The sequence below is a fragment of the Mus pahari genome, chromosome X, assembly GCF_900095145.1.
Source record: "Mus pahari chromosome X, PAHARI_EIJ_v1.1, whole genome shotgun sequence".
In the NCBI taxonomy this organism is placed as follows: domain Eukaryota; kingdom Metazoa; phylum Chordata; class Mammalia; order Rodentia; family Muridae; genus Mus; species Mus pahari.
The window spans coordinates 1,160,067-1,175,451 of NC_034613.1; the positions used below are offsets into that span (position 1 = coordinate 1,160,067).

General features: G+C 42.9%; 1 protein-coding gene across 1 annotated transcript in view; it reads left to right on the top strand.

Moving 5' to 3' along the window:
• Akap4 (A-kinase anchoring protein 4) overlaps positions 1-7,179 on the top strand; it is a 10,782-nt gene extending 3,603 nt beyond the window's left edge. Inside the window, exons 3-6 of the mRNA XM_021188517.1 lie at positions 1,641-1,691; positions 2,132-2,233; positions 4,257-6,371; positions 6,841-7,179. Of these exons, the coding sequence (XP_021044176.1) occupies positions 1,641-1,691; positions 2,132-2,233; positions 4,257-6,371; positions 6,841-6,996 (2,424 nt within the window). The 3' untranslated portion in view covers positions 6,997-7,179. The remainder of the gene's footprint in view (positions 1-1,640; positions 1,692-2,131; positions 2,234-4,256; positions 6,372-6,840) is intronic.
• Positions 7,180-15,385: the final 8,206 nt, after the last annotated feature.

The window sequence follows — 15,385 nt, forward strand, 5'->3', positions numbered from 1 at the left end:
AGGGAGGTACACCAGAGGGGAGGGGCCTGAGAATGGGGCCTAGAAGGGAGGAACCTAAGAGTGGGAGGGGCCATAGAGAAGGAGTGGCCTATGATGGGAGGGGCCCAAGAGAAGGGAGGTACACCAGAGGGGAGGGGCCTGAGAATGGGGCCTAGAAGGGAGGAACCTAAGAGAGGGAGGGGCCATAGAGAAGGAGTGGCCTATGATGGGAGGGGCCCAAGAGGAGGGAGGTGCACTAGAGGGGAGGNGCCTTATAGGAGGGAGGGGCCCAAGAGGAGGGAGTCACCTAAGAGTGGGAGGAGCCTGAGAAGAGGGAGGGGGCTAAGAGGAGGGTGGGGCCTATGAGGGAGGAACCTAAGAGTGGGAGGGGCCATAGAGAAGGAGTGGCCTATGATGGGAGGGGCCCATAGAGGAGGGAGGTACACCAGAGGGGAGGGGCCTGAGACTGNGGCCTAGAAGGGAGAAACCTAAGAGTGGGAGGAGCCTTAGAGGAGAGGCCTATGATGGGAGGGGCCCAAGAGGAGGGAGGTACACCAGAGGGGAGGGGCCTGAGAANGGCCTATGATGGGAGGGGCCCAAGAGGAGGGAGGTACACCAGAGGGGAGGGGCCTGAGAAGGGAGGAACCTAAGAGTAGGAGGGGCCTTATAAAAGGAGTGGCCTATGATGGGAGGGGCCCAAGATGAGGGAGGTGCATTAGAGGGGAGGGGCCTGAGAGAAGGGAGGGACCCAAGAGAAGGGAGTCACCTAAGAGTAGGAGGGGTTTGAGAAGAGGTAGTGGCCTAAGAGGAGGGTGGGACCTAGAAGGGAGGAACCTAAGTGGGAGGGGCCTAAGAGAAAGTGGGGCCTAAGATGGGAGTGTCCCAAGAGGAGGGAGGCGCATATGGGGGGAGGGGCCTGATTTGAGGGATGAACCTAAGAGTGGGAGGGACCTAAGTGTGGGAGGGGCCTAAGAGGGAGGCCTTTAAGTGGAGAGGGACCTGATTGGAGGGATGAGCCTAAGAGTGGGAGGGACCTAAGAGTGGGCGGGGCCCAAGAGGGAGGAGCTTAAGAGGGAAGGGGCCTTGAAGGGGAGGAGCCTAAGAAGAGGGATGGCCCAAGAAACGAAGGGCCTAAGGGGGAGGAGCCTAAGAGGAGGGAGGGACTGAGGAGCCTAAAAGGAAGGATCCTAAGAAGGGAGAAGCCCAAGAGGAGTGAGGAATCTAAGTGGGGTAGGAGCCTAAGAGGAGGTAAGAGTGGTGGTTGCCACTAGCTTCTATTCCCTAACATTAAAGCCATAATGTGTAGCTAACAGTAAGTTGCTCAGTAAGTCAGTCCACTCAGGAGGGCAAGTTACTTTAAAATTTCAAATTGTTTGGATAGTACTGCACTTTTTCTTCCTGATCAAGTACGAAAATTATTTATATTTAAACATGATCGTCATCCTAGGCAATATGATTCATAATACAACAAGCTTCATATTTTAGTACAATGTACCTATTAACCATAGAAATGTTTACCTGTGTATTACTAAAACATTTGAAATTTACACTATCACTTACTTTTCCCAAGAATCCCATGAGGTAAGTGTTCTTATCATCTCCAAGAAAGAAACTGTTTTTTCCTCTCGGGTGTATCAAAATTTGCCTCTTATTTTATGTAGATATGCTTTGTGGATGTGTCCACCTTGAATGTAGAAGATAAAGATTCCAAGGTGGGTATTTTCTGTTCAAAGTGGAAGAGGGTGAGAAACAGAAGGGTTTTCTGTGAAATATAAAGAAATGGGAAGGGGTGAGACAGAGAAGAAAGGTAGAAGGGATACAGGTGGAAGGCCCAGGTCACTTGCGTAACTGCTTAGGCTAAATAAAAGCATGGATATACATAATCTGTCCCAAACGGTGGTATATAACAGAATATGGCTCTTGAGATGGAGAGTCTTGAATGCCATCACAGGATGGATTAGAAATTTGTGGAAACAATCTTGTCTCATTCTTCAAATGTTGTAGCATTGAAACCCTACCTCTGCTGAAAAAAACAAAGGATGATGGGAGACATGACCTTCATACTGTGAAGTTATAGCCTAAGGGGTAGGGAAGCTTGGAGAAATCACAAAAATCAACTTTGCATTAAAAATCTCACCTTTTAACTCCACAGGGTGCTGCTGGTTCCAGGTCAGAAGGCGAATTAAATCTGGAGACTCTGGAAGAAAAAGAGATTATCGTGATCAAGGACACTGAAAAACAAGACCAGTCTAAGGTGACCTGGCCTCTGAGGGTCTAGCATTCCTAATTTCTAGGGCCAATAGTAAATCCAAAGACTCTGGTTCAGAGATGGTAAGGAAATGGTTGTCCAATAGGTCCACCAACCTGGAACACATGACATTCTAGAAAACACAGGACTAAGTTCAGGGCCGTGGTAAGTTCCACATGCAATATTTTAAAATAGTATTCATTAATCACAAAGGTTCAAAATACTACTCCGTGACTTGTAGGTATCTACTCTAAACAGTACTTTGCTATCCTTGTTCTAAGAAAGGTGTACATTTAGTATTGACCTTTGCAATGTTCCTTGCTGACTTATATGCTCCTGTGCCTCATATTGCCCACTATTTAATAAGGAGGAAAGATATGGAACAGAGAGAAAACACGTACCAACCAAGAATTTGAGTACCTAAAGAGATTACATATGTAAGCTATTGAAAAGGTTCAAACCAGAAGCTACGGTCATAGCCCAAATCCATTTGTTTTCACGTATTTCAAGTTGTATCTGTTAGGTTGATTGTTTAGAGAGTACTGAAACACACCTGCATTCCTATAAGCCTGGGCTAACTGGTAATGGAAAGGGTATTTGGCTTCAATGTAAAGAAACCAAATGACTTCTGTTCCCTGTCACTAGGCTCATATGTTGTAAGCAAAACATCATTCATGATCTCAGACACATTTGGAATGAGGCCAGTGTCCCTGAAATAAGAAAAACAAGTCAAAGAAACACTTTTCAAAGTTTTGGAGATAATTTGGGGGTGGCTAGTTCCATCCTGTAGTCTTAAGGGTACAACTTGGGGCTGGAGAGATGCCTCCAAGGTTAATATAGCACTGACAGCTCTTCTAGAGAAGCAAGGATTGATTCCCAGCATCCACATGGTGCTGCAACTCTAGTTCCAGGAGGCCCAACACACTTTCCTGGCCTCCATAAGCACCAGGTATGTAAGTGATGCCACATTTCACATTTATAAACACATACATGCTTTGATAAATATACTGTCCTTTACATATAGAGTTAACATATACATGTACATATACATGTAGTCAGATATACTGATGTGCCCACATGTGGCAAACATAAACACCCACATTTACAGTAATACACACAATGCATAAACACACACCAATATACATTAACACATGCAAACCTTGACCAGATCAGTGATCCTAACAAATTCAGACATTGACATACACATTACAGATATGGCATACGGAAAGACCTATGTGACAATACACAATCATGACTGACATGCATATACACATACTTACAAACTCACATAAAGTAACACCCTTGAGTGATACTTTGATACACACATTTACACAAATGCAGTTATATATGTACTATGTTATTCATGTACGATTCTTAAAACACTCAGAGTATGTGCAACATTTATATTCACAAATACCTACAGATCTTATAAATGTAGAATAAACCACATATGATTATTATTTTAAATAGTAACACATTGAAACTGACAGTGGGTTCTTTACATATTCAGACATACTAACATATACAAGTGTATTTTTCCATTCACTAGTATGTACAAAATGCATGCTTGCATTGGCTTACATGCACAATAGGTACTGACATTAACACATTATTATATATGGTTACATATACATACATATAATAGCAACTTCCAACACCAACAATACAGATTGACATACTTTCATATCTACTGAAATACCCAAACACATGAATTGCCATATTGACATGCTTACACACAATATATACACTGTCACATTGTTGACACAATGAGACATCCACACATAATAAAATGAAATGGCAAACACATTGGCAGCACTTGTAAACGGTTACATCTACAAGCATATACTCTATATACTCCAAGCTTTTGTTGCTATCATGGTGCTTACTACTGGATATCTTTATATGCTAATAAAATGTCAAATCTCTGTTACTTACAAGCTATATCTTCTAACAACCAGAAAACAACAGGTTAGAAGTAGCCCACCCAAACTCTTCAAACTCTTATGGCGAGGTGTTCTTCTTTTTCTAGACGGAGGGATCTGTGTGCCTTTTCAAACAAGCTCCCTCTGATCCTATAAGTGTCCTCAACTGGCTCCTCAATGATCTCCAGAAGTATGCCTTGGGTTTCCAACATGCATTAAGTCCCTCAGCCTCTAGCTGTAAACATAAAGTAGGAGAGCTAGACAGTGATTGTAACAAAATACCATCTGAGAACTGCTACAGTGTGTACGCTGATCAAGTAAACTTGGATTATTTGAACAAAGGACCTCAAAACCTTCGCCTAGAAATGGCGGCATCCAAAAACACCAACAATAACCAAAGTCCCTCAAATCCTGCAACCAAATCTCCTAGCAATCAGAGGTCAGTTGCCACTCCTGAGGGAGAATGTTCTATGGACGACCTTTCCTTCTACGTCAACCGATTGTCATCTCTGGTAATCCAAATGGCCCGTAAGGAAATCAAGGACAAATTGGAAGGTGGAAGCAAATGTCTCCATCATTCCATGTATACATCAGGAGATAAAGGGAAAACCAGTCCCCGGAGCGCTGTCAGCAAAATTGCTTCCGATATGGCCCATGAAGCTGTTGAACTGACCTCAGCAGAAATGCGTGGCAATGGAGAGGAAGGCAGGGATGGCCGGAAGACCTTTATGTATAGTGAGATGTCTAACAAGAACAAGTGTGGAGAGAAGCAGCAGATGTGCCCAAAAGACAGCAAAGAATTTGCAGATTCCATCAGCAAGGGGCTTATGGTTTATGCAAATCAAGTAGCATCTGACATGATGGTCTCTGTTATGAAAACTCTGAAAGTACACAGCTGTGGGAAGCCAATTCCGGCTTGTGTGGTCCTGAAGAGGGTACTATTGAAGCACACCAAGGAAATTGTATCTGATCTGATTGATTCATGCATGAAAAACTTGCATAACATAACAGGAGTCCTGATGACAGACTCAGATTTCGTTTCTGCTGTCAAGAGGAATCTTTTCAATCATGGTAAACAAAATGCAGCGGACATCATGGAGGCCATGCTAAAGCGTCTGGTCAGTGCTCTTCTTGGTGAGAAGAAGGAGACTAAGTCTCAAAGTCTGGCATATGCAACCTTAAAAGCTGGAACTAATGATCCGAAATGCAAGAATCAGAGCCTTGAGTTCTCAGCTATGAAAGCTGAAATGAAAGGAAAAGATAAATGCAAACCTAAGGCAGATCCATGCTGCAAATCGTTGACAAGTGCTGAGAGAGTCAGTGAGCATATCCTCAAAGAGAGCCTTACTATGTGGAACAACCAGAAGCAAGGAAACCAAGGCAAGGTGACTAACAAAGTATGCACCAGTAAAGATGAGAAGAGAGAAAAGATCAGTCCTTCCACAGATTCACTGGCCAAGGATCTAATTGTCTCTGCCCTTATGCTCATTCAATACCATCTGACCCAACAAGCCAAGGGCAAAGATCCATGTGAAGAGGAATGCCCTGGTTCCTCCATGGGGTATATGTCCCAAAGTGCACAATACGAAAAGTGTGGAGGTGGCCAAAGTTCTAAATCACTTTCAATGAAGCACTTTGAAACTCGTGGAGCTCCTGGACCATCTACATGTATGAAGGAAAATCAACTGGAGTCCCAGAAGATGGATATGTCAAACATGGTTCTGTCCCTGATTCAGAAACTTCTGAGTGAGAGCCCTTTCAGTTGCGATGAACTAACTGAAAGTGAGAGTAAGCATTGTTGCGATCCTAGATCAAACAAAGCAGCTCCCGTGGCCAAGAGACCTGAAGAGCAATGCCAAGACAGTTCAGAACTGGACTTCATCAGTGGGATGAAGCAAATGAACCGCCAGTTTATAGATCAGCTGGTAGAATCCGTGATGAAGCTCTGCCTGATCATGGCTAAGTACAGCAACAATGGAGCGGCCTTGGCTGAGCTAGAAGAACAAGCAGCCCTGGCGAGCGGTGGCTCCCGATGTGGCCGTGAAGCTGCGATGTCCCAAAATTTTCCTGAAACTCCTGGCCCTGAAGTTATTGTCAACAATCAGTGCTCTACAAGTAACTTGCAGAAGCAGCTGCAAGCTGTCCTGCAATGGATTGCAGCCTCTCAGTTTAATGTGCCCATGCTCTACTTCATGGGAGACGACGATGGACAACTAGAGAAGGTAAGAAACGCATTAAGGCCCAAGAAATTAAAGACAGAATGGGTAGATGTGAGCAGACTAGCATTCATATATATATGAATTCATATTCATATATATATCTACATTCTCTGTCTCTGCATGAATGTTTGCACATGCACGCACATACACACGTGCATACAGACACACATACACACACACACACACACACACACACACACACACGCACGCACATGCATTTCCCACATTAGATTTCAGAGAAATCACGAAGTGAAATCATGTTCGGTATAAGAGTTGAAATAAAACCATGCAACTCTCCTTAAACCCATCTCCTAGGTCTTAGGGGGAAAGGCTAGGCATATCAGCAGTTCTGGATCTGTGACAGGACTTTAACCTTGGGGGGGACAGTCACAGGGAGATGTCAGTTCCCTTTGTTTCCTGGGTCCTTCTGAAAAGTATCAGATTACTCAAGATCACTCTGCTCTCTCCACAGCTCCCTGAAGTTTCAGCTAAGGCTGCAGAGAAAGGGTACAGTGTAGGAGATCTTCTTCAGGAGGTCATGAAGTTTGCCAAAGAACGACAACTGGACGAAGCCGTGGGCAACATGGCTAGAAAGCAGCTGCTAGACTGGCTTCTCGCTAACCTGTAAGCTGAGAATTCCTTTGACTCCCCTCCATCCACCCTCTCCCCAGCAGCAATTCCACCCCAGCTGGAGCCACCCTCACCATCAGGCTGGTGAACTGCACAATTGCGATCACATTTACCAGTACATCGAAGCAGTCGCACTGTGAAAATACTGGGTGCCCTCCTGGGCAACATGAATAAAAAAATTTCAAAAACTTGTTGCCATTTTCTTGATTTTGGAGAAAAGGGAGAGGCCAGTGGGTTCCTTTTCCATGGCTGGTGGATTTGGGTCCACATCTCACACTGGGCTCTTTTCTGAGCACCCAAGACACAAGGTCTCTAGCCTGTTTCACCAAAACCTCCATCTGGAGTCTGTTTAGAATTCTGCCACCTAGGGAGAATGGCAAACTGAACTAATAATGCCCGTTCTAATCTCAGGCAGTTCTTAGTCTTTGATAAGAATGTACAGATAGACTTATTTAAAACACACACACACACACACACACACACACACACACACAAAGACAGACACCGACACACACACACACACACACACACACAAAGACAGACACCCACACACACACACACACACACACACACACCAGTTCACTATACATGGCTGACATGAGCTGCTTCTCCACTAAGCTTTTGCAGATTTCAGTTGATGAGAATTTCCATCTTTCACTAATCTGAAAGAAAAACACCCCAAGAACATGAAGTGAAGAGATGGTAAATTGACTATCCCAATATTACAGAATGTCAGAGTCTTCTTAGGGCCTAGGTATTGAAGAACAGATCAATCAGTGGTCTCAACTCTGTGGGCTCTGTTAACTCTTTATTTACTTATGACATGCTTTGTCACTCAAGGCGCTATGTGTGGTACAAAATGTAGTCTCCATCTTGGAGTCTTCATCTGTAAAATGTAGCTGAAAACCACGCTCAACACACGTTTGAGGCTAAACTGTGAAGGGAGGAATGAGGGTGATAGTGTTTTGCACCTGGTAAATTTCATTACAAATGTAAAGATGTGAAAAACTCGACCCTTCCCAAAGCCTGCCCTAACAATGCTAGGAGTGTTCTCTTAATTTCAGAGCTGAATACAAGAACCATCAACATAAAAAGACTTCAGGTAAGAGACAGGTAAGCTGCAAGGGTCATAGGTCAAGATTACCAAGCCTTCACAGTACCTGGGGACCGGGAGGAAGGAAAGACAGGCCTCCTCAGAGTAGGACCTTTCAAATCTCCAAGCCTGCCAGGATGAATCAAATGTTTGTCAGTCTTACCCAACCCCGTGTAAAGCTCTGGAGTTGAAGCAGCACAGATCTCTTTTTGTCCTTGAAGAAAATCCTTGATAACCAACTCCTGAGGCCAAAGCTGTATTTATAATGCCTGAGTCTTTCCCCGAGCACAGCTGGGTCCCAGGAGAGCTTACTTTCCTGATTAACTTGGCTCTTACCTGCTCCTGATTTGTATTAGAAGGCCGCCTTGGGGATTCCTTGAAATGTGGAAATAGAGCAAAGGAAGTTACATGTTCTGTTAAATGAGGCAGCCTGAGGCAAGACGCTCTCTAAGGGACCTTCAGTTATGACATTTGAGGATTATGAGAACATGTCTTTTCTCCAGACTTTCTCCAGGAACTGTGTGTGGATAATAGGCAAATTTGGGGTGAGGAAATTTGATCTTTTCCAGAACTAACTGACAGATCCCAGCAGGGAAAGGAATGCTTTGGGTTACAAGAGCCCTGACAGGGGTCTGGAGAAGCTTAGTAGTCCTCAGGGTTTATTCCTGGAGAGTGAGGCTCTGGCCTTTGACCTCTGTCAATGAGAAGTGATCCCGGGTATCCCCATAGCAATGTGGTGATGGCTCAATGGCCGCAGCTGGAAAAGCTCAGGGCTTATGCTCAGCTCAGAGACCTGTGTTAGTGGGAAAGGACTCAAGGCAGAGAAAGGTGACCCTCTCCTGGTAAGTACAAACTTCTTGATAGCTCATAACAGTTTCTGCCTCTCTAAAATGAGGCCTCCATTTCAAAAGAGCCCTGAGTGGAACTTCTCTAGGACCATAGCTGCACTGTGCAAAGAGCTCCTTGTCCCTGTCAAAAACGGAGGTGTCAAGAGAGATACCACACATGTATTCAACCTATCTTGGTGACATTCATCTCCATCTCTCTCTGCCAGCCCCTCCAGACACTCCCTACAAATCTCTTTCCCAAATTCAAGTCTTCCCCCCTTTTTTTAAACCCACTGAATCCAAATTCATACTGCCCACACGTACATGTGGGGCATAAGGAACTTAATAATGATCATTCCCCCAAAGAAAAGTAACTCTTCCTTCTTCATCAACTGTCAACTGCCAATAGCTCCTTGGGAGTGGGCCATGTAGGTATTTTGCGGGTAGCCATGGCTGCTGAGAGTTCACATGTGCAACAGCTGTGTTACACTCTGAGAACAGAATCCCACAGCGCTCCTCCCTACCCACCATCTCTTACATTCTTTCTATCTCCTCGTTCGTTCTTCCACGCCACTCCCTGCATGTTAGGTGGGAGGGTTGATATAGCTATTCTACTATAACCTAGTACTACTCTCACAGTGACTGGTTCTCAGTACTTTGGACTGTTATGAGTCTCTATGAACAACCTACTGCAATCAGTTTCTCTGACCAAGGTTAACAGCAACACAAATCTCTGAATAGAAACGCAAATATTTAAAAAGTTTGACAACATGAACATTTAGAAAAAAAATGCCAATACCTTCTTTCCTAGGGTCTATGTCTTCCTTAGCCATGGAATTTTTACCATGTTTATAGGAGCAGACCTCAAAGCCAACCAGGATAGTGGTTAATACATCCATAAACAATCTTGCCACTATTACAACAGTGGGCATAGCTTGCCTTAAAGGCCAGTACTGTAGTATGCAAAATCCAGCCTTGGATAAGACCATTGATGTCTTTCTGCCCCGACAGCCCTGTGTAGCCAGCAGGGCTTCCTGAGCATTTCAAGGTAGCGACCTTCAGTTGCAGGACAAAAAGAAGTAAAATTTCATGACATTTAAAAATAATGCCAAACCCCATGCAGTGAACCAAATACCAAAACGTTGTACTACAAAAGATCAGCCACACCATAATAAAGAGGGAACACTGTAAAACTGTATCTGTAAGAATACTTTATAGAGTTGTGCAAGACAGTATTTAGAAAATGTGTTGCCCTACAAGCAAGGCAGAAAACTCGTGAAACTTAAGCCTTAAAAAGCCAAGCAGTGAGTGAGTGGTGGGGCAGTGCTTGCTTTGTGGCGTACAGTGACAGGAGTACATCTTTCCTAACAAAAGCGCTTAGATAATTTCTTGCTAAAATTCGCAATCTGGGCCAGTGAGAGCTCAGCAGGTAAAATTGTTGGCTACCAAGCCTGATGACCTGACTTCAATCCCCAAAACCCACATGGTGAAAAGTGAGAATTGACCTACAAGTTGTCAACAACAACCACACACACACACACACACCACACACACACACACACACACACACACACACGCAGGCACACACACGCACCCATAAACTATAAAAAAAAAAAAAGAAATCCATTGCTCTTGTTGAAATTCTCCCATAACAAACTTCCAGTAATGACAGAAGAAAAAAGTAGTAAAGGAAAACTGCTACCTTAAACTGCTACTATTGCAAGTGAGATTTCGGTATATCCATGAAATCAAAACCCCAAAGAGGTTTGCAAATGGACATGATAGAAGACATAGGCAAACTATAGAATTCTATCACCAACTGAAATGATCCCAGCCACTTTCTTCACAGTTACTGAAACTTGTAAAACAGACCTAACAGTTCTGCCCCAGTACACTGAGGACCAAATAAGTCTAAAAGAATCTAGTCACCCAGCTAGAGAAAATACCAAAGTCTATTTACAAGAGTAAAAATAGACTCTTGGTTTTTAAGGAGGTACCCTGGGCACCAGGTGCTTTCATTCTTTCAGAAACCATTTTGAGATGTTTCCTATTAACTGCACTTTTATGGATGAGAAATTAGAGGTGTGGATGCAATTGCCTTTCTCAAGGTCTGCCAGTAAGTACAAGCTGAGAGATCCAGATTTACCTCAGATCAAATTCTATGTTCTTAACATACACTGAGTTCCTATTAGAGCTTTGCGTATTAAAGAACAAAACTCTAAAGCAGTGGTTATCATCTGTCCTAATGCTGTGACCTTTCAATATAGTTCCTCATGTTGCCGTGCCCCCAAACAAAGTTATTTCTGTTGCTATTACATAAATGTAATTTTGTTGCTGTTATGAATCATAATGTAAATATTTTTGAAGACAGGTTTGTTAAAAGGGGGTCATGACAGGTTGAGAACTGCTGCTATAAAACATGAAAGAGAAAAATCAAAAGTAAAGTAAAAACTAATGAGTACAAATAAAATATGGTCCTGATTGGTTAAAGAGCACTCTCTAATACAACAAAGTAGATCTTATACATTGTCAATTCAGCACATCTAATTCAACACAGACTTTATATAGTACAAACATAATACTCTCTAATTCAGAGACTTTATGTGATGTTAATTTAAATTTATAGAATAATCTTATCTATCCAAGATGTTTATTAATAACTTTACACTGGAGAAACTCTAGTCCCTTGTTTATTTGTATTTCCTGATATGATATAGGGAGATGGCTATTTTATTTGTATTTCCTTCTGTCCTAAAAGGTACCCAGTCTAAGTATGAAATACCATCAGACCGACAGACAAAGTGAGTTCATAATATGTATCATATCTGATGAGAACAAAGTTCCAAAAAGCACAAAGGAATATTTTAGGGTGCTAGAAATATTCTACTTATCTTTATAGGGAAGACGCCCAACAGAGATATAGATAGGAAAGATGATAGATAGATAGATAGATAGATAGATAGATAGATAGATAGATAGAAAGAATACACCTCTGAGGACCCATCAAACTTGTACCCTTAAATTTACTGAGTTGTAGTCACCTAACAAGTCTCATTAAGGTTGACTCAATGTATGTTTAGTTCAGTGACAGAGCATGTGCTTAGGATGCATGAGGCTTAGGTTCAATCCCAGCACATACACAAACATATTTAAACATAATAAACACCTAGAGAGGAAACAATTGCTTTTCCTGTTTCCAGTCCCTTTTCCTCCACCAGAAAGAGAGAAACTCTTTTTCATAAAGTCTTCCCTTCCACATCTCTCTGGCTGGGCTCTGAGCCATCTTTAGTATGTAGACCTCTAGTGTGTTCTTTCGTTTTGTCTCTGGTGGACCAGAATAGGATCTTGAGTGTTCTTTATGGAAACTTCCCTCCTATATCTTAGCTATATCCCTAAGGTGAGGAGGTTCCCAGATCAACTCCTTCTTCACACAAAAGTTGTCACCTCGGGAAAGGCTTCCTTCACTACCATGCATTCTTGCCTGCTTTGTTTTTGATCACACAGAATAATATAATCTGTTTATCCCTATTCGGTTGCTTATTGACTGTCTCTTCACACTAGTAATGCTGACTTCAGGAGTCAAAGGACCTGTATGTCTTGCCCACTACTGTACTCTGAGCACCTGCGAACAGTGCTTAGCATATAGTAGCACTTGGATACATGTTTATTAATAGCAAATTTCAACATTCCTTAGTGGGGACAAATAGTCCTGGGTTGTGAATCAGAAAACTTGCTGTTAACCTTAGCTACCTCACTTATATAGCCTGGTGTTAGCTTCTCTACTTCAAAAGAGGAGATGCTGATCAATACATTTTCATACACACCTCTCTGGGAATGCTATGAAGATTAACAGAGGCAATCAGACTGAAAACATTTGAAAGGAATGCCTAAATGGTCCACTAAAGCTTCAGTACAAAATGATAGTAGTAATAATATTTATAGATTTTTACTATGGGTCAGACATTCTTCTAAGTGTTTTCTAGAATGATATCATCTAACCCCTCCACCAACCCTATGAAGTAGGTACTATCGTTATCTCATCTTAGAGATGGAGTAACTGGGTTCCAGAGAGGCTAAGTAACCTCCACAATGAGATGAGTAGTTGGGCTGAAGGAATCCAGCCTGATGCATAGGCATGGATTTTCAAAAGGCCTTTGCAGGCATGTGGCTGGGCTCAGTAGAAAGCCGAAAGCTACCACAAAGTGCATACAGCATAAGTGATATCTGTCCTCCTCCCCAGATACAAGTGTTAAAAATGCAGCCCAGGAAAACATTTGCTTAACGAGGTTCTTGACTACTTGTTGTTTGATAAACAGCAACTAGACATAGGTTAACCCAGGAATGCACTGATGAGAGATAAGGACAGTGCACCCAAGAGTCAGAGTGATGAAGGTGGAGCTTAAGGTAGAAGTGGAGGTAGAAGAAAGGTTATGGGGCATTTGGGGTCAGTACACAGGTACTTCGACATTTTAACAGCTAGTAGGGCAATGTATATGCATAAAAAATTGAGTAGCAGTCCTAGGTTGGAAAATATTTACTGCCTCCTTTCCTCCCCAGGCCTTGGGAATGCAGGATTTCATCTGACCTGAGTCTGACTGAGGACCAGGCAGAGAACACACAGAGCTGTTTTAGTCTTATGAAAGTCCCAGTTTTGTGTCTGTCTTCCAACTGGACTAGAAATAGGTAGTAATAAATGGACATCAAAAGCTTCCCACCTCTTGGGCAGCCAGAGACTGTTGAGTCAATCGTGACCTGTGTGCTGATTTGGGATATCATGCTGTGGTAGGCTCTTCTCACAAATTCTCTCATCGTATCTTCCACCCAGGCTGCTGGAGCCATGCTTTTCAACTGAAGCTGTGAAGACAAAGAAGTTTAGCAGCTTAGTTTTCCCTAGAATCAAGCTCAAGCAGTTCTGAAATAGGCGCCTTTAACTCCCATGCTAGACTTCAGTTGGTGGAGGACATATATGTGCAAAAAGTCAGAGGTGAGTGAAGTATGACTTGTTTGTGAACATAGTTGTGAGCATAGTGGTCAAGGGAAAGTTGGAGATGACAAAGCCAGGTAGATGATAGCAAATTGCATACTACATTCTAAAACTGTCTGACTCCTAAGACCAAGAAGATGCCTGAAGGAGTTGAACCCTGAGATTTCAGATGAGGTGTGCACTGTGGGATACTGACTTCCTTGGCTGTGAAAAGGAAGCATTGGAGTAAGTGGCTTAATTCTTAACTTGAAAAAAAAAGGTTTATTTCTTCTTCTTTTTCCCATAAAAACATGTGAATACAGGTGCCCGAGGAAGCCAGAGGCATTAGACCCACCCAGAGCTGCAGTTACAGGTGGTTGTGAACCATCCAGAATGGGTGCTGGGTACTGAACTCAGGTCCTCTACAAGAGTTATGTGCACTCTGAACCACAAAACATCTCTCCACCCCCTTATTTATCTTTCTGAAAAGTCAGTGCCAATCTTGATGAGCTTTACTGAGGGTAGAAAGGCTTGCTCAGCACCTGAGGCAATGCTGCTTATGAAAAAGGGAGAAAGGGGGAAGGAAATGTGCCCCTCGTGTCTTCCCAGAACCTTCCAGATGGGACAGACACATCGGTCAGGGGGATGTTACCTATAACATCCTCTTTTCTTTCTGGGATGCTACAGTTTGCTTCCCAGACCATATTTACTATTCTTATTCCCACTACATGCCAAGGACAGCAGTTTCTAGATTCCGTACTCTCCCCAACTCCAGATAACAAGTGTGTGTATCTCCTTTGACCTTAGGGTTGTTTTACACAGCACTTCCTTGAAAATATAAATCCTGCTCCTGAAATCAGCAAGAGTAAAACAAAAGACAAAAGCAAACACCTCGACCTACCGCTCTTCCTCTCAGAGAGGTTGCTTTTGGTAAAGGAAATTCTCCTGCCAGAGATTGCAGGTGTCTTTGTCATGCAGCACTGTGGCACAGACTATCTGGCAGAGGGACGATGTCCAGAAAAAAATAATGTCTAGAGAAACAGTTCTCAACCTGTGGGTCATGACCCCCTTGGGGATAGCATATCAGCTATCCTGCATATCAGATATATACATTGCAATTCATAATAGTAGCAAAATTACAGTTATGAAGTAGCAATGAAAATAATTTTATGTTTGGGGGTAACTGTGCAACATGAGGAACTGTATTAAAGGGTCACATCCTTAGGAAGGTTAAGAGCCACTGCTCTTGAGATACATGGTCTACATCTGAACTAACAAAGCAACTTGGTTCTAGTCCTCCCTGAGCATCCTCCAATCAGGCAGCTCTGGAGAGACTTAGTGTGTCATCTCTCCATTCGCCTCTACGTATGTTCTCAAGAATTCATTCCTACTTCTCTGGCTTTTCCTTTCTCCCCATTCTCTTTTATACAATTAGATCTCTGTACATCTGGTCTATCCCATAATCTGGTCTCATCAATGCTCTTCTTGATATCCCTATTCCATA